The 18936-nt window shown below is 42.5% G+C and overlaps 2 protein-coding genes across 3 annotated transcripts in view; one reads left to right on the top strand and one right to left on the bottom strand.

Moving 5' to 3' along the window:
- Window positions 1-18936, bottom strand: part of C2H7orf50 (chromosome 2 C7orf50 homolog) — a 250345-nt gene that overhangs the window by 164931 nt on the left and 66478 nt on the right. The window lies entirely within an intron of this gene.
- On the top strand, window positions 4849-18777 carry LOC100085358. Its single transcript, XM_003428843.4, has 2 exons — window positions 4849-5324; window positions 17389-18777. The coding sequence occupies exon 2, from the start codon at window positions 17438-17440 to the stop codon at window positions 18434-18436; it is 999 nt and encodes a 332-aa protein (XP_003428891.2). The 5' UTR covers window positions 4849-5324; window positions 17389-17437; the 3' UTR covers window positions 18437-18777.

Raw genomic sequence — 18936 nt, 5'->3', positions numbered from 1 at the left:
GAAGACTGGATCATGTGAACTGTGAACTATGTTGACTCAGGGAGAAAAAAAAACAACCGACAGAGAGGAAGGAGCTTTTCTCATTTTAATTTTCATTGTTGCTTAGTGTGTACTAGACAGGAGAAATGATGGACTTCTGAAATGATACATGGTCAGTGGGAGCAACCCACCTGAGGGCTAACACCAATCTAGCAGTCTCTTTACGGTTACCTAGATTCATCTATTCTGGGCCAGGAGTTAGCCTGTTTAGGATCTCCTTAAAGTTTGCTGTGGGCAGGGAACACATCTATCAGCTCTGTTACAGTGTACTCTCCCAAGCACTTAGTACAGTGCTCTGCACACAGTAAGAGCTCAATAGAGACAATCGATGGTTTGAACAGTCAGAAGCTGAATATCCAAAGAGGCTCTCAAGTTCACTTATTGGATTTGGAGGCACGTCACCAGTTTTGTATAACTGGGATATCTAAACAACTTGCCTTCCTTGGGCTATATCTTTTAACTATACATTATAAATTATTTATTTAAATGAATGTGTCTCCCCAGCTAGACTGGCAAGGCACAAGTCTGCCAGCTCTGTTGTATTCTTCCAACTGCTAGATCAGTGCACATAGAAAGTGCTCAATAAATTCCATTGAATGTCTGACTGATTGATAACAGGTTACATGGAGATAACCATCCTAAACACTCTTTTCCACCCTCCTGGTAGGAATTACTAGCTCCTCCTCCCCTGTAGCACGTAAACGCAAACTCCTCTCTGGTTTTAAGTATGAAGGGCTAAGACCAGGTTTAGAAACAGGTCTGTTGTGTAGCACTCTTCAACACGGCTCTTGCCGGTTAGCACCAATCAAGGGACTAATCCCTTTATTTCCCTCATCTACCCACCAGTCGGGTTGTTGTCTGTTCACTTGGCTGTGCCCCTTAAGCACTTTGATACTCACCCTAGCCCCACAAGACATATGTAAATATTCTTATACTCTATTTCCCTAATCCTTAATCTATTTTAATGTCTGTCTCCTGCTGTGGACAGTAAGTTCCTTATGGGCCGGGGTCACAAATACCAACTCTACTGTACTGTACTTTCCCAAGTGCTTAGTGTAGTGCTTTGCAGACAGTAAGTGCTCAGGAAATATCACTGAATTACTGAATTCCTGAGATAACTGTGTGCTTATTGAGGGCAGAGCTCTGTACTAAATGCTTGGAAGAATACAGAGAAGCAGCATGGCGTGGTGAATAGAGGATGGGCCTGGAAGTCAGAAGGTCATGGGTTCTAATCCCTACTCTGCCACTTGTCTGTTGTGTGACCTTGGGTAAGTCACTTAACCTCTCTGTGCCCCAGTTACAACATCAGTAAAATGGGTATTGAGACCATGAGCCCTACGTGGGACAAGGGTCTGTGCCCACTCCGATTTGTTTATTCAGTACTCAGGGCTCATGAGTTCGAATCCCAGCTCTGCCACTTGTCAGCTGTGTGACTGTGGGCGAGTCACTTAACTTCTCTGTGCCTCAGTTCCCTCATCTGTAAAATGGGGATTAAGACTGTGAGCTCCACGTGGGACAAGCTGATTCCCCTCTGTCTATCCCAGCGCTTAGAACAGTGCTCGGCACATAGTAAGCGCTTAACAAATACCAACATTATTATTATTATTATTATTGTTTGTATCCACCCCAGGGCTTAGTACAGTGCATGGCACATAGGAAGCACTTAAGAAATACCATAATTATTATTATTGTTATTACAAGAGTTGGTAGATAGGATCCCTGCCCTCAAGAAACTTATAGTCTAGATCTCCGTCTCCAACCTAATCCTCCTAGACTCTCAGCTGCCTTTGACACTGTGGACTACCCGCTTCTCCTTGAAACCTTCTCCAACTCTAGCTTCGCTGACATTGTCCTCCTCCTACCTCTCTAACCACTCCTGCTCAGTCTCTTTTGCAGGCTTCTCCTCTGCCTCACACCCTCTAACAGTGAGGGTCCGTCAAGGCTCACTTCTGAGTCCTCTTCTATTCTCCATCTAGACCCGCTCCTTTGGAGAACTCATTTGCTCCCATGGTTTCAAACCACTACTGCTATGCAGCTGATACCCAAATTTATATCTCCAGCCCTGACTTCTCCTCTGCGGTCTCATATTTCCTCCTGGATGTTCCTGTAGTTGAGACAGGAAATTCCAAACTAAACATGTCCAAAACAGAACTCCTTATCTTCCCACCCAAACCTATTTTTTTCCTATTTTTCCCACCACTGTAGACAATACCACTATCCTCCCTAATCTCACAACCCCATAACCTTGGCATTATCCTCAACTCAACTCTCTCATTCCACCACATACTCAATCAGGCACAGCATCACTAAAATCCACCTTTTCTTCTCTATTCAATCTACTGCTATGCTGATCCATGTACTTATTCTATCCCAATTTAACTACAGCATCTCCCTCCTCAATGACCTCCCTACCTCCTGTCTCTACCTACTCTAGTCCAAACTTTACTCTGCTGCCTGGATCATTTTTCTAAAAAAAAAAAATTCAGTCCACACCTCCTCACTCACTCCTTAAAAATCTCCAATAGTTGCCAATCCCCCTCAGCATCAAAACAGAAACTCTGTTCCATCAGCTTTAAAAAACTCAAGTAGCTTACCAACTCCAACCTTATACCTCAGCTCATCTCCTACTACAACCCGGCCCACATACTTCTCTCACTGTGCCCTAATCTCGTCTATCCCACTGACAGATCCTTTACCAAATCCTCCCTCTTGCTTGGACTTCCCTTCCCCTTCATCAACAGCAGACCACCACTCTCCCCTCCTTCAGAGCCTTGTAGTCACATGCCCTCCAAGAGGCCTTTCCCAATTAAGTCCTCTTTTCCCTAGCTTTCTCTACTTTCTGTGGCATCTATACACTTGGATCTGTGTTCTTTGGGCATTTGGTATTTGCCCCAATCTCACACTTCGGTACATGTTTGTAATTTTTTTATATTAATGTCTGTTTGCCCCTCTAGACTGTGAGCTCAATGCAGGCAAGGAACATGTCTACCAACTCTGTTGCAATGTACTCTCTCAGGCACTTAGTACAATATTCTGCACATAGTAAGTACTCAATAAATACCATTGATTGGTTGACTGTAGGGGAGAGAGAGAGATGCTAAAATAAATTACCAAAAGGGGAAGAATCAGAGTATAAAAGGATATGTACATAACAGCTGCGGAGCTTGGGGTGGGAATGAGTATCAAGATGCATAAGGGGCATAGTGGATAGGGCACGGGCCTGGGAGTTAGAAGGTCGTGGATCTGATTCTGGCTCCACCATTTGTCTGCTGGGTGGCCTTAGGCAAGTCACTTGCCTTCTCTGTGTCTCAGTTACCTCATCTGTAAATTGGGGATTAATTCTGTGAGCCCGCTACAGGTCAGGAACTATGTCCAACCAAATCTGCTTGCATCTACCCCAGCTCTTAGTACAGTGCCTGGCACACAGTAAGTGCTTAACAAATGCCATTATTATTATTATTATTATTATTATTATTATTAAGGGGTACAGAGACAAGTTCATAGGCATGGAGAAAGGAGGGCAACTAGGGAAAATTTGGGGTCGATCAGGGAAGGCTTCTTGAAGAAGATAATTTTAGTAGGACTTTTAAGATGGGATGGTCTGTAGGATATGAAGGGTGAGCAAATTCCAGGCAGGAGGGTAAGGAGTAAGATGGGTAAAACAAGATTGAGGTACTGTGAGTAGGTTGGCGATAAAAGAGCAAAGTGTGGGGGCTGGGTTGTAATGGGAAGAGTTGATTGACTGCCTTAAGGCTAATAGTAGTAGCTTCTGTTTGAAGTGGAGATGGATGGGCAACCAGTGAAGGTTATTTTAGGAGTGATGTGCACAGAATATTTTTTTAGAGTGAAGTATGAACTGGAGCGGGGAGCAGCTGGAAGCAAGGAGGTCAGCGAGGAAGCTGATGTAGTAGTCGAGACAGGATATGACAAATGCAGGCAGGATATGACAAGTGTTTCCTGATTTATAATTTAAGGTTTCCCATGCTTTATTTTCTTTTAAGAAATTTTCAAAAATGAGGCACCAACCACACCTAGAGAAGCTATGAATCTCAGAGATCCTATCCCCAGCGATAACAGGTTCTAATTCACTCTTGGCCTTCTATAAACAGCTGTCCTTCATATCTGAAGCTGATGCCACTGATGGTGGCATTCACCTATGCATACAAGTCTGGCTGAAAAGGCCACGGTGGGACCCACAGTTCTGACTGCATTGTACACACATGATGTTTCTACCAAGCACTTGAGTTGTGGGATTATGGGAGGGTAATTGATACATAAATTTTCGAGGGGTAGCACAAGCATTAGGTTAGCATATGTTTTCCACCAAAGAAGCTACTGCCAATTTAAGAAAATTAACAGCAATAAAAATAATCTTTTCCAGGGTCCTAAGGCCATAAGAAGATAATGTAACAAATCCTGTGCATTAAGGATAGCTAGGCAGATGCATATGCTGTAATCTTTATTCATCACTTACATCTCGACCATTTTATAATTAAACTTTTATACCACTTATTAAAAGCACACAGATTATAGATGTGTTGAGTCGAAGACTAAATTCCTTTACTGCTAAGCCGTCCTCTTAAACCAACATCAACTTTTTTAAAATTTGGAAAAGATGTTGCTTGAGATTTAAATAAAGATTCCACAGTTCCAACAAACATCAAACCGGGATGTGTCTTCATGTATTAGTGAAGTTAGGGGCATGACAACATTTCCTTTGGCTCTTGAAGTTGGTGGGTGTGGTCTTTTATTTTCCCTCCCCCTTATCATTGTTTCCTTTGCAGTTTTATATTTTAAGTAGAGAATTTCAAAATCCAACTGTAAAAGTTGTATAGTCCATGGGTGGGATGATTTCAAAAACAGACCAACTTTTGGAACCTGAATTACAAACCACTGGATGTCCTCATATACTCACAAGTATAGCCAGACATGCACACACACTACTTTTCTGTTCTGTGATACTAAAATACCTCGCTACGTAGTTAATTTGAATTTTTTTAGTCACATGGTTAAACCGTATGCTTCTCAGAATGGAATGAGTGTGGTTTGAATGACTTTAGAGCAGATTCTTGTTTTGCTTTCAGAACTGAGGGTTTCTGTAATGCGTCTGCCTGTTTTTCCAAGTTAGTATGCCGAAACTGCAAGAAGTAATGGGTATTTAGACAAGAGGAAAACAACATACTCTTCTGAACGGATTATTTCTTCCAGAACATCATTCCATTGCTTTTGGCAATTCACTAAGGAAGGGTTAAGACCATTTCAAGCGTGGAACATTGACGGCAGAGGTAAGAGACTTACTTTGTATTCAATTCGTAAGGGTTTAGCCCGGGTCCCAAAAAATTCTGCTTTCAATTTTGATTGCTTCTCTTTCTCTGTCTCTACCCCCCACCCCCCGCCCAATTTCTCTGCTTGTGATTTACAATATCTAAACTGCCTAAGAGACTGGTGCAATTCAACATCTGTGGGAAGTTTCTTTCTCTAAAACTAATGTTTATTTATAACACCGAACGGCTCTAGGGACAAAGAAAAAAAAGTTTATTTTCCTAGAATTTGGAACTGGAAATGACTTATTAGTTTGCTTGGCCCTTCCTCATTAAGACAAGATTAATGGACTGTAGAATACTGTCTCTTGGAGATGGAGCAGGAAAACGTTTTACCAAAAAAGCAGGAAATACGTCAGTTACGTTGATTGAAGCCACCCTATGAGTTACTGCTATTTCATTTTTATCCCAGGAAAGAAACGGTGAAATACAAACTCTGCTCAAAACAATGAACTTTTTATAGTAGAAACATCTGGAACATATATGTTGCCACAGAGCATGAAACATGAAGGAGGAGGCGTCCTTTGTCAGTTTAAAATATTGCTACCACCCAGAAAAAAAGCAATCGTGAACGGGAGGCAAGTCTCTTTAACGGACCAATGCTGTCCAACCGAATCCTGACACAGGCAGAGCAGGCGTGGTCTAGGAAAGAAAGCCAACCAGAGCCCAGCTTTAACATTTTTAAACCTAAATAAGTCAATAACCTATCTTAGGAGAAATAAAAGTTTTACTGTGGGGAGCAAACCCTGGGCACAATTGCCCTGCTTGCCCTGGTTCTGAAATATTTACCATGCAAAGCACAGGAGCTGGGAAAGTCCTTTTGAATCATTTTAAGAACTGCCTCAGAACTGCCATGCCTTGTGGCTTTGGGCAGCCTAACTAAAAGTCAAAACTTGGTAGCTTTAGAAGCCAGAGCCCTCCTTCCCTTCTCCTACACTGCTATGTTTTTCTCTTCATTCCGCTCCATTCGGCCGAAGCCAAAGAGAATAAGGGAGTGAAAGAATTGGATGGCTGCCAGTCTCAGAAAAGTTGTAAAAGACTAGGGCAGAAAAAATACCAAACACTGAATAAACTACAGTTAGGCTTAAGAGGATAGAAACATATAGGGGAGGACAGGGGCATACATGAAAAAAAGCAGACAAAAATACCTGCATGCCCACACACAAATACACACACCCACCCACACACACAGACATAACTATGAAAGAGCACGCATGTGTGTGTATATGTGTGTGTGTGTTATTTTTAATATGTGTGCACATCTCTTACCTCATCTGTAAAATGGGGATGAAGACTGTGAGCCCCACGCGGGACAACCTGATTCCCCTGTGTCTACCACCAGCGCTTAGAACAGTGCTCTGCACATAGTAAACCCTTAACAAATACCAACATTGTTGTTATTATTATTATTACTTAGGCATAAGCTTACGTGCACTTACAACGTGTGGGCAGCTAATAGCATTTCAAGAGGAGTTTGGCTAAATTCAAGGACAAGTTATCCATACTGGGTTACCAGAGGGAAAATTACAGAGATGTAGAAAGGAAGGGAAGCAGCGCAGCCTAGTGGAAAGAACACGGACCTGGAAGTCAGAGGACCTGGATTCTAATCCCTCTCCACCACTTGCCTGCTGTGTGACCTCGGGCAAGTTACTTAACTTCTCTGATCCTCAGTTTCCTCAAATGCAAAATGAGAATTCAATACTGGTTCTCCCTCCTACTTAGAATATGTGTCTCATGGAGATGGGGACTGAATTCAGCCTAACATGTATACACCCAGCACTTAAAGCAGTGCTCGATGCATAGTAAGTGCTTAACAAATACTATTAAAAAAAAAAAGTGAAAAATGTTACCTGTTCTGTCCTTAACTATTAAGATGAATGTCAAGGAAAGCAATTACCACATATTTCCTACAAGAATCCAGGCATCTTTTGCCACAGAGGTGGAGTGCAAGGCTAAACAAAGTATTGATGTGACCCAATAATAATATTTTCTACATTCTTATGTTTTGGAATTCATACAGCTCTCCACAGACCTCTGATTCTATGCAGGTTAAATGTCAGTGGTCCACAGATCCTAAGCATAGGCTGTGTGAGAAGAGATTAATATGGTAAAATATGATCAAACCATAAATATGATCACACACACCATAAATATGATTGCTATGCTACTAGATCAAAACTGCTGCTATGAGAGGCAGCAGAGCCTAGTGAAAAGAGCACAGGGCTGGGAGTCAGAGGCCCTGGTTTCTAATCCTAGCTCTGCCAACTGCTTGCTGTGTAACTTTGGGCAAGTCAGTCAACTTCTCTGTGTCTCACTCAGTTCTCCTGTTCTCCCTCCTGTTTAGACTGTGAGCCCTATTCAATCAATCGTATTTATTGAGAGCTTACTATATGCAGAGCAATGTACTAAGTGCTTAGGAGAGTATGGTGCAACAGAATTAGCAGACACAGATCAGTGAGTAGAGCTGCATTCTTCAAACAAAAATTGCTCAAACACGACTGGCACGAAAAGTTCCAGAGCAAACACGGCAGATAAAGGCAGAGAAGCCGGCTCTTCAGCCATGCTGTGTGGCCTGCTGAGATCAAGAGCTTGCACATTAGGGCTTCTGATGATGATGGTATTTGTTAAGCCCTTACTATGTGCCCAGCACTGTACTAAGCACTGGGGTGGGTACAAACAAATCAAGTTGGACACAGTCCCTTGTCCCATGTGGGCCTCGCAGTCTCAATCCCCACTTTACAGATGAGGTAACTGAGGCACAAAGAAGCAAGTGACTTGCTCAACATTACACAGCAGACAAGTGGCAGAGCCAGGATTAGAACCCATGACCTTCTGACTCCCAGGGCCTTGCTCTATCCAATATGCCATGCTGCTTCTCTACTATGCCATGTTCTTCTCTTCTGAATGGCCTCCAGTAATGAAGCTTGTTCAGAACCACATTCATCCAGAAAACTAGGAAAACCTAAGGCAAATGCTGCTAGTTCTCTAAGGAAGGGGAGCATAAAAACGGGACGAAGAGTGTGTTGAAAAGACTCATCCCTCCAAATTCCACCTAGAGATCTTCCCCTGCAAAAAGACTGCCAATCAATGGTATTTACTGAGCATTTTATTCACTCTGTGTCAAGTACTGTACCAAACGGTTAGAAGAGTACCACAGAGTTAATAATACATAATCCTTGTCCTCAAGGAATTTACAATCTATAGGGAAAGACAGGCACTGAAATGAATTATAGGTAGGGGAAGCAACAAAGTTTAAAGATATGTAATAAAGTGCTACAGGGGGTGGGAGAAATTAGGAACCCATGTGCTTAGGTGACATGGACGTGATGAAGTGACTGATTTTGTGGTGGTGGGTGGGAGAATAGGGTGGGCGATGAGAGCTTAATCAAGGGAGGTCTCCTGGAGGATAAGTGATTTTAGAAGGGCTTTGAAGATGGGGGGAACAGTGGTTTGCTAGATGTGAAAGAGGAGGGAGTTCCAGGCAGGGGGGAGGGTAAAAGCAAGAGATCAACAATGAGAGGCAAGAAAAAAGCATAGTAAGTTGGCTTGAGAGCGGTGATGTGTGTGAGCTGGGTTGTGGTGGGAGAGGAGCAAGGCTAAATAATAGGGGCGAGGTTAAGTGTCAAACTATGGTTCTATTTATCTTGATATTTACGCCAGACTACTTGTTTTGTTCTGTTTTGCTGTCTGTCTCCCCTGTTTAGACTGTGGGCCTTTTATTGGGCAGGGATTGTCTCTATCTGTTGCCGAATTGTATATTCCAAATGCTTAGTACAGTGCTCTTCACAGAGTAAGCACTCAATAAATACGACTGAATGAATGAGTTAAACACTTGGGGGAAATGCTGATCCATGGAATTTAACCTTTCCTTGACTCAATTTTCCTGTTTCTAAACTTAGGACAGTACTGTTTACCAGCATGGCTCAGTGGAAAGAGCATGGGCTTAGGAGTCAGAGGTCATGGGTTGTAATCCCCGCTCCACCACATGTCAGCTGTGTGACTTTGGGCAAGTCACTTAACTTCTCAGTGCCTCACTTACCTCATCTGTATAATGGGGATTTAGACTGTGAGCCTCATGTGGGACAACCTGATTACCCTGTATCTCCCCCAGCGCTTAGAACAGTGCTCAGCACATAGTAAGCACTTAACAAATACCAACATTATTATTATTATTACCATCTGCCCTCCCAGTGGGGATGTTTAAGGCTCAGTAAGTAGACTTGTAAGGTATTTGGGTTCACTAAGGGGAACGGCTGTAGCGTGAGGACAAAGAATAATATCTTCCTCACCCTTGATTATGCAGCCACTGTCAAGGAGATAGGTGTGCTGACTGCACAGGGTAAACACTCAATAAATACGACTGAATGAATGAGTGAAAGGGTTAGATTTCCCAAAAAGGTCCATTATGGGTGCCAGAGGACTGGGCTAAGACACTCATGTCGTTTTGCCACCAGAGTGGCCCTGGAAAAACTGCTTAATGGACACAACTCTGCTTCACAGTGCTGTTATGAGGATTTCTGAACTAATGATTGGTGAGTGCTTTAATCTCCCTGGACAAAGGTTACATTTGCAATGAAAGGTAATAATCATCTTAATAATAATGGTATTTATAAAACACTTACTACGTGCCACGGCACTGTACGAAGTGCTGGGATGTATACTAGCAAATCGAGTTAGACACAGTCCCTGTTCCACATGGGGCTCACAGTCTCAATCCCCATTTTACAGATGAGGTAACTGAGGCACAGAGAAGTGAAGTGACTTGCCCAAGATCACACAGAAGACAAGTGGTGGAGCCAAGATTAGAACCCATGACCTCCTGACTCCCAGGCCCATGGTCTATTCAGTACACCATGCTGCTTGACTTTATACACATACAAGTCACTTAGAAATGCTATGTTCGATCTGCTGTCTATCTTCAAGGTAGGGCAAAGTATCAGTACCAAGGCCAGATCCTAAAGTCTTTTCTTTGCACAAATGAAAATATTAGCCAGTATTGTCCCTGGTACGAATTTCTTGTTATAATTTCCTCTGTAAAATCCTAGATTCCATGCAGATAAAAGCCAACCATAAAAGCCATCGGCCACAAGGCTTTGCTGAGATTCCATGTAAGGGAATTTGAAATGGTTTCTTGTTTGGAAGTACTTGAGACGGCAGCAATGGAAACATTTACAGAGCCAGAACAAGCTACAAAAGCTTGATTCTGCCAAAGGGGTCATGTGAAGACTCAAAGCAAGAGAGTTGGGGGCAGTGAGGGAGAGGGAGGGGAGATGGAAGGAATAACTTACTTCATACTAAAGTGAGAATTAAACAGAACCCCAAATGAACCACAAACAAAACATCCTTAGGACAAGAAAAGGGCTGTTTGTCTCTTCTGTTCCTTAAAAAGTGAAATAGGAAAACACTTCCTAGCCAGGTTTATGGTTGGTTAGGTTGGATGGGAAAATTCTAATCTTAAACTGGTAGTGACCAGGGCTTAAAATGGGGTGGAATTCCATTCCTTTTCTTTTCAAAGAGGTCTAAGATCATCCTTCTACCTCTGACTTGAAACCATCTTGATATTTTGATGATTGCTTAGGATCAGCCTGCATTTATTTGTATTTCACAGCAGCACTTTCATTATTTGCAGCTATTCCCCCTTGCCACAGCATTTTGTAAAAAAGGCCTGTTTGTTCTCACTCCACCAGAAATAACAGGCTATTGTAATTTGAGTAGTTTAGTACCAGATAAGTCATGTAGGAAACCAACATAATTTGTACGGCAGTAGTGGAGTTGTAGTTGCAATACTAATAACTCCAGTTCAATAATCAAAACCTGTAATGATGATAGAAAGCTGCTATATAGTAACACAAAAGAGATGTGATTTTCATTACAGAACTGCACACACATGACTCAAGGTCTCATAAAGCACTATTAATTACCATTGATTAACTGGCGTGCAATATTTTTAAAAGCTAGTAGCTTGTACAAACGAATGCTGAAGTACAAGCTCCACTTTACATTGATATATATTAATCGGTATGTCCAAGTTGGGCTATCTGAAACAAAAGATAAGAGAACCAAATTTATGCACAAAGATGAATTAGCTTGGCAGCAGCCTACAACAAACCAGGGAGTATAACTAGGTGGTAGGTGCTCCGATTCACTTTCTTTTGTAAGAACAAGGGGAAAGCCATTACTGGATCAGACCACTGGTCCATCTAAGCCACCATACTTCTCTTACAGCGGCAATGGGGGGGAGTGCCCAGCACTTAGTACGGTGTGCTTAATAAATACTACTACTAGGAGGAATGACACAATGACTGTCCTCATTGGCATCCCCTTTAGTGGTTTCACAACCATTCCACTTTCTTATCTCTCTCACTTGAAGCACAAATGAAGACCTACACAGACACCTTTGGATGGAAGAAGGACTGCAAAGTATGGGGTGGGAAGTACCTTTGGTAGAGGCCCGTGAAATCACTGCTGCCCTGCAGTTTGCAAAACACTAATATAATCAATCGTATTTATTGAGTGCTTACTGTGTGCATTGTTGATTATATGTCTCTTTTTATCATAGGAACTGGGTTTAAATTGCAAGAAAGTTCAGTGAGACTTGACAAGTTTTTTTTTGTTTTTTTTTTGTCAGGGTGAGTAAACATTAAAATACGCTGTTGGGAGAAGCTGAGCACTCTCCAATCCACTAAGATATTTTTTTAAAAAAAGAAGGGGCCTCAAGTTCTCCCAGTCAATTTGGCATTTAGTTGCCTTCAGGCATTGGGCTAGACCAGAGGACCTCTTGAGGTCAATTCCAGTCCTGTGATCTTAGGGTTCTAGCATAATGAAACAGGCAACTCCCAAGAACAGTAGCGATCCCCTTGAGGGCATTTCTACTCCTTTCTGTTTAACAAGTAGAAAAGGGCATTTATGAGTTGTCAGTCTAGGAAATAAGCTGGACAACCAAAACACAGCTGGACTGTTTAATTTTAGGATCCTAAACTGACCCCTTGCTCCTTTAAATGGTAAATCAATTAATCAAACAATGGTATTTATTGAGCACTTAGCAATACAATACAATGGAGTTGGTAGATACCTTCCCTGCCTACAAGAAGCTTATAGTCTAGAGGGGGAGACCGATATTAAAAAAAAATACAGATATGTACATAAGTGCTGTGAGGCTGAGGATGAGGTATCAAGTGCTTAAAGGATATAAAACCAAATACACAGGCAATGCAGAAAGAAGAGGAGTAAGGGAAATGAGGGTTTAGTAGGGAAAGGCCTCTTAGGACTCTGGAGGTGGGGAGACAAGTGGTCTGTTGAATAAATTTTAGAGATGGCTTAAATCACACATCAACTGAGTACAACTGAGGACAGGATTTCAGGGGCTGGGGCCAGTATGGTGAATTGAAATGCATTATTTTTCCTCAGCAACAATGCACAAGAGAGGAATCTGGCTCACATCAGCCCCAGAGTTATCAACTTAAGGGCAGATATTTTGGCTAAGTACACTGAGAAAAGCTACGCCTCTAACTTAAACTGACCTATTGGAGCCCTCAGAGGGCCAACAGGGCCTCAGTCTTAACAGACAACATAGCATCCCTCAGCCTCAGCTCCAAAAAACAAATATGTCCCTACCCTCTCTTTTCTCCCCCACCTCCAAAACCTAACCAAATACTAAAATGATGATGGGGTGAGGTGACCCAAACAGAATGTGCAGGCTTCTTAGAGTCTTTAAATTCCATCCTTTTCCTCAAATAGCCTCTGGACCCAGATATAATAAAACAAAACCTTAGTCAAAATACATAAAGCATCAGCAGAGCTTAACATAGCACAAGCCGTAAACAGCATTCAAGAGCATAAAAATAACCACTTCGTCTTGCCACCCAATTGAGAGAGTTATCCTTAAAGACAGGTCTTACAGCAACTCAGGGGTTTTGCTGAACCGCAGCAAAATGGAAAATTCTAGAGAGGACAGTCCCACCCTGAGGACACATCTTGCATCCAGTTTCCCAAATCATAAATTTCAAGAGCTTACAGCTGATTCTCTACCTATATGCCAAAGGGGCAAGATGTGTGCAAGCTAATACATTATACAGTTTTAACTTCCATGTTTCCCCCAACCCCAGCCCCACACTGGATCCTTCTTTGGTATCCACAGAGAAGTGGCCTTCACACTTATACAGCAACAGATATTTCACTTAATGGCTCATGCTCTTTACTCTCATCTGAATAAACTAATTTTGTTTCTTAACCCATGACCAACATACAAAAGATTTTCTTTCCAATATGCTTTAATAAAGAAGTGTTCACCTGATTCCCTCCAAGACCAGCCATAGTCTTAATTTAAAAGTCATTCTGTCTCACAGCAATAATTCACCACTTTAAATTCTGAGAGATGGCTCCTGACACTGAAATCCATCTTTACCTTCATGTATTCTCACCAGCTTTGAGTGATAAGAAAAACCGGTAGCTAATCCAGGAAACCTCTGGGGTAGTAGAAGCTAAGCACACCTATTAAACTGTAATAAGAATTAATAAATGCATAGGATCCATTTTTCCATTTAAGTTGGACAAAGACATTTTTAAATGTAATGCAAATTATATGAATGGCTAAAGAGCAAAGCAATGTCTACTTCTGGAGAATGTTTTTCCTGCATGTCTCTTTGCCTGTCACTTGCAGTTCTCTACTTATACTTTTGTGTATTTATGTTTGCAAACCCCTTAAGGGCAGAGACTATGACATGCTCCTTGTCTGTAACTCACTCTCAGTAACTTTGCAAAGAGCCTAGCAGTGTCCCTTGCACACTACTGGCACTCAATAAATATTTTTGGTTGATTAATTAGCTGAATGGAAAATGAAACAAAGCAGCTGTTTTAGCAATAGCCTAGTTTCTGGGCTCTGAGGCTCCCAGCTTGGCTTTCTCCCTCTCTTGCTGCTCAATCTGTCAGGTGGCTCTACGCAATAAGAAGACTGTCTCTATCTGTTGCCGATTTGTACGTTCCAAGCGCTTAGTACAGTGCTCTGCACATAGTAAGTGCTCAATAAATACTATTGAATGAATGAAAAAATCACTGTGGGCAAGGAATGTGTCCATTTATTGTCATATTGTACTCCCCCAAGTGCTTAGTACAGTGCTTGGCATACAGTAAAGGCTCCATAAATATGACTGACTGATTGGCTGAGAATGCTTCAGAAGCCAAAAGTTGAATTTTTTAAAAGACTGGAAAAGGCACTATAATTATTGTAGAATAATAATAATAATAATAAAAGCACAGGAGATGTGCTTTTGATAATGCTTTTATTAATAAGCCTTCATATTATTATTACCTGGCCTCCTAATAATAATAATAATAACATGCTTATTTTATGCCAAGCGTTGTACTGTAGATACAGTGTACGCAGATCGGACACAGTCTCTATCCCTCTGGGTCTCACAGTCCAAGTACTGAATCCTCATTTTACAGATGAGGTAACTGAAGCACAGAGAAGTGAAGTGACTTGCCCAAGGTCACACAGCAGACAAGTGGTGGCTCAGCATTAGAACCCAGGTCCTTCTGACTCCCAAGCCCGTGTTCTATCCACTAGACCATGCTGCTTCTCATTGCATGTGAAAGTGTTAAGAGGTAATTTGGGATTGCAATTTAAAGGGAAAAAGATAGAACATCCAATCGTTCCTTGGTAAAGTTCATTCAAACTTTATTCCTAAAAATCCCTGGCAGGGTGGCTACTACAGAAAAATTCTACCAGGCATATGAAATCCCCTCAGGAAGCATTCTAGATGACAGGGCAAAAGGGTCAGATTAGGACTATATAACATCTAAAATGTTGCACAGATTGCATTAGAAAATGAAACTCAAAACTGAAATGACTGAGAGGGAAGTGACTAAGTGATTACATGATGAACTGTCACTGATACTCAATGGTTCCCCTTACTATGTGCCTGACTTTAAGGCACTACATCAGATTTCTCCTTCTTACTTTTCCTTTCTTCCCAAACTAACCTCACTGGGTGTCATTCTCTATTCTAACAACCTTTAATCAATCAATTCATTCACCTAATCATATTGATTGAAAACTTACTGTGTGCAGAGCACTGTATTAAGTGCTTAGAAGAATATAACAATAAATAGACACATTCCCAGCACACAATGAGCTTAGAGAAGCAGCGTGGCTCAGTGGAAAGAGCATGGGCTTTGGAGTCAGGGCTCATGAGTTCGAATCCCAGCTCTGCCACTTGTCGGCTGTGTGACTGTGGGCAAGTCACTTCACTTCTCTGGGCCTCAGTTCCCTCATCTGTAAAATGGGGATTAAGACTGTGAGCCCCACGTGGGACAACCTGATTCCCCTATGTCTACCCCAGCGCTTAGAACAGTGCTCAGCACATAGTAAGCGCTTAACAAATACCAACATTATTATTATTATTATGGACTAGAAGGGGAGAAAACCATTAATATAGATTACAAATACGCACATAATCATATGTATTGAGTGTTTACTCTGTGCAGAGCACTGTACTAAGCACTTGGCCTCCCAATAACAGTTGGTAGCCATGCTTCCTGCCCAAGGTGATCTTACAATCTAGAGGGAAATACAGATATTAATATAAAGAAATTACAAATACACCAAAAGTGCTATGGGGCTATGTTTGGGATGAATAAACAGTGTAAATCCAAGGGCAAGGTTTACACAGTAGGGAGTGAGAGAAATGAGGGGAAATGAGGGTTCAGTCAGGGAAGGCCTCTTGTAGATGTGCAATCCAGTTGACTATTGACTTAAAGATTATTTTTAAAAAAAAGAAAGTTCCATTTGTATGGAAACAGCATTTTTGGATTGTCACATGATGGGACCATTGGAGTTAACAGTCTGTGAGCACTGTAATTTGAATTCCTGATTCTGGGTATCTATAACTCAGCAGTAAAATGTACTATGGACTAAAAACCGGCAAATCAGATTGCCACCCAAAGGGGGATTATGCTTTAGATAGGATAACTGACTGAGCCACATGTGGATTTTGCAATGTACTATCTTTGCCCCATGAGAATTTTAAAATACAAATACTAGTGTGCCTATGATTTCCACTGTATGGACTGCAGTCAGTTAATACAGTTACTCCAAAAATGAATAAATCCAGCACTAAAATGAGAAATACAAATGTTAGACTGAGAATCAAATCCTTTCATTATTCTTTTTCTGTATTTCACCTCTGGATTCCAAGTTCTGCCCTTGACTCACAGATGACTTTGCGGCCACATAAACCACTTAAAAATATATCATGGGGGGGGGAGGAGGGAGGGTGTCCCCCATCCCCAAAATTGGAAGGAGAAACAAAGAAGCAACTGAAAGAGCAAATTAGCAGCCTAACCCCTTTTGGTTTAACCCCCAAGTCTTACACTAGATGGAATTTCAGAGCCTTCTTTGGAGGTAGGGGTGGCAGGGCTTGGACCTGGATTTACTAGGATTCCCTAACAAGCTTGGGGAAAGGGAGGGGTGGGACAATGACAAAAGTGCCAAAGGGTCAGGGTCACATGCCTGAGGTGGAGGGTGTTGGGCAAGAGTGAGGGATAAATGAGGAGAGCCTGGCTGCGTTGGCTTCTCGGGTCCCCTTGGTTGGAAATGGAGTAATGTGATGGTCTCTAGGCCTTCAGGGTCCCAGGACACTTGAGCCAATTCACCCCATGGATCAGAGCTCTCCAGAGAGGAGTTGTGGGAGCTGGTGTGTGTCCTGGCTGGGATAGGTCTCAGTAGGGATATGGATGGGAAGACTGAACGAGGGCCAGGACAGGATGGCAACCCTTCATTTCACTGATGGGCCCAAGAGGAAAATCCCCAAGCACCTTAAACTTAAACAGCTGCCTTTCCCCGCCCAGGCCTGTGTTCCCCAATGCCTAAGAATGAAGAAGGGCAGTTTGCCACTCCCCAGGCAACAAACTGCCAAGGCCTCACGGCTTTTTTTTTTTTCCAAAAGATCTGACATGGTAAGCCAGCTGAAGTGGACAGCTCATTACTGAATGATCATTTCTTGGGGGGTTTTTTGTTGTTGTTTTTCAGATTGGAATTGCAATTGCTATAGACCAGAAGAGGCATCTGCGCAGAAAAAATGATTTCACATAACATGACATGGATAAGATACCCAACCCACCTGGGGGCTGATTTTGAAAGCATCATTGCTTCTCAGAGCATCATATCAAGATTTATGCAGGCCTACTTTGCCCTATTCGTTCCAACAAGTCTAGCGGCCGGCGCGTTTATCTTGACCACCTTCATACGGAAGCGCACAACCTTGGAAAAACTGGATATATTTCTTTGGGATCTGGCAGTTACCAATATTCTAGTGACACTCTTTTCATTTACTGCCTTTGTTAGACCAAAGTACATAAGTACAAGTAACTTGATCTGTGGGGTGCTTTCTTTTTTTTTCAACGTGTGCTACTTCAATGCTCAGTACCTTCAGATGGTGATGCTTTTTACATTCTTGCTCCACAACTACCCAAACTGGATGAACGTGGTGACCTCGATCCCTCAAAAGCCTTTGGGCTGCTTGGGTCTAATCTTGGCCTGTGCTTTCTGCAGTTCCCTGGTGGGGGTATCACTGTTGGGCACAGCGGGGACCCTCCATGAGATCACATCTTGTCAGGTAGACCCGTTGACTGCCTGGCCTGAATATGAGATGGTGAAGGTCAGCCTTGGTTTTGGGATCGCGTTGATTTCAGAGATGTTCTTCTTGGTTCTGCTTTTTGTTAAACTGGCTAAGTGGGAAGCCCCTTGGCACAAGGAGAATATGGCCACCTACCAGGTGGTGCTGGCTATCACCCTGATTCTATTTGCCTGCCGTCTCTTTTACAATACTAAGCTTCTCTGCAGGACCAGGTTAAAGCTGCAGCAAAACCTTGGCACCCCTTGGGAGGAGCTCATCATGAATATTGCAGAACTGGTCCTATTTGGTGAAAGTTGTGTAAGCTCCCTGGCCATCGTCCTCCTCCATAAGCCATGCAGAGATGCCCTCTTCAAACTCCTCAGAGACATCACAAAGTCATGCCGAAGAGGCGGAGGCCACCAGAATTCCAACAGCGTGCCACTGGAAGGAACGACGAGTTAAAATACCAGCGTGTCTAAATCCCCAGGAAGTGGGCTGCATCAATTTTCAGAATCTTTGTTCTGTTGATGAGAATGCTCCTGGCTACTCTAATGAAACCCGAGACCTACTTTAGGATGGGTAGGATTTGCTTGCCAACACAGTTCCTGAAGGGATGTGGCTTTTCAATTGTCTACCCGGCTTCACTCCTCAAAATCAAAAAAGACTGAGACCCATGTCATGTAGCCCAACAAACTCAGGCCCACTGAAGCTCAGCCTGAAGTTGGCCAAAGGAAGCAGTGTGGCCTAGTGAAAACAGCATAGTCCACGAATCAGAGGACTTGGGTTCTAATCCCTGCTTTGTTACTTGTCTGCTGTGTGACTTTGGACAAGTCACTGAACATCTCTGGACCTCAGTTAACTCATCTGTAAAATGGGGGTTAAATCCTCCTCCCTCCGATTTAGACTGTGAGCATCATGTGGGAGAGGGTCCGTGTCCAAACTGATTACCTTGTATCTGTCCC

This window comes from Ornithorhynchus anatinus, chromosome 2 (genome assembly GCF_004115215.2).
Source record: "Ornithorhynchus anatinus isolate Pmale09 chromosome 2, mOrnAna1.pri.v4, whole genome shotgun sequence".
NCBI lineage: Eukaryota > Metazoa > Chordata > Mammalia > Monotremata > Ornithorhynchidae > Ornithorhynchus > Ornithorhynchus anatinus.
The sequence above is the reverse complement of the archived record's forward strand: the minus strand, read 5'-3'. Positions and strand labels throughout refer to the sequence as shown.

Bases quoted from the DNA above. Each gene is read 5' to 3' on its own strand.
- LOC100085358 (XM_003428843.4), top strand. From the start codon at position 17,438: ATGATTTCACATAACATGACATGGATAAGATACCCAACCCACCTGGGG.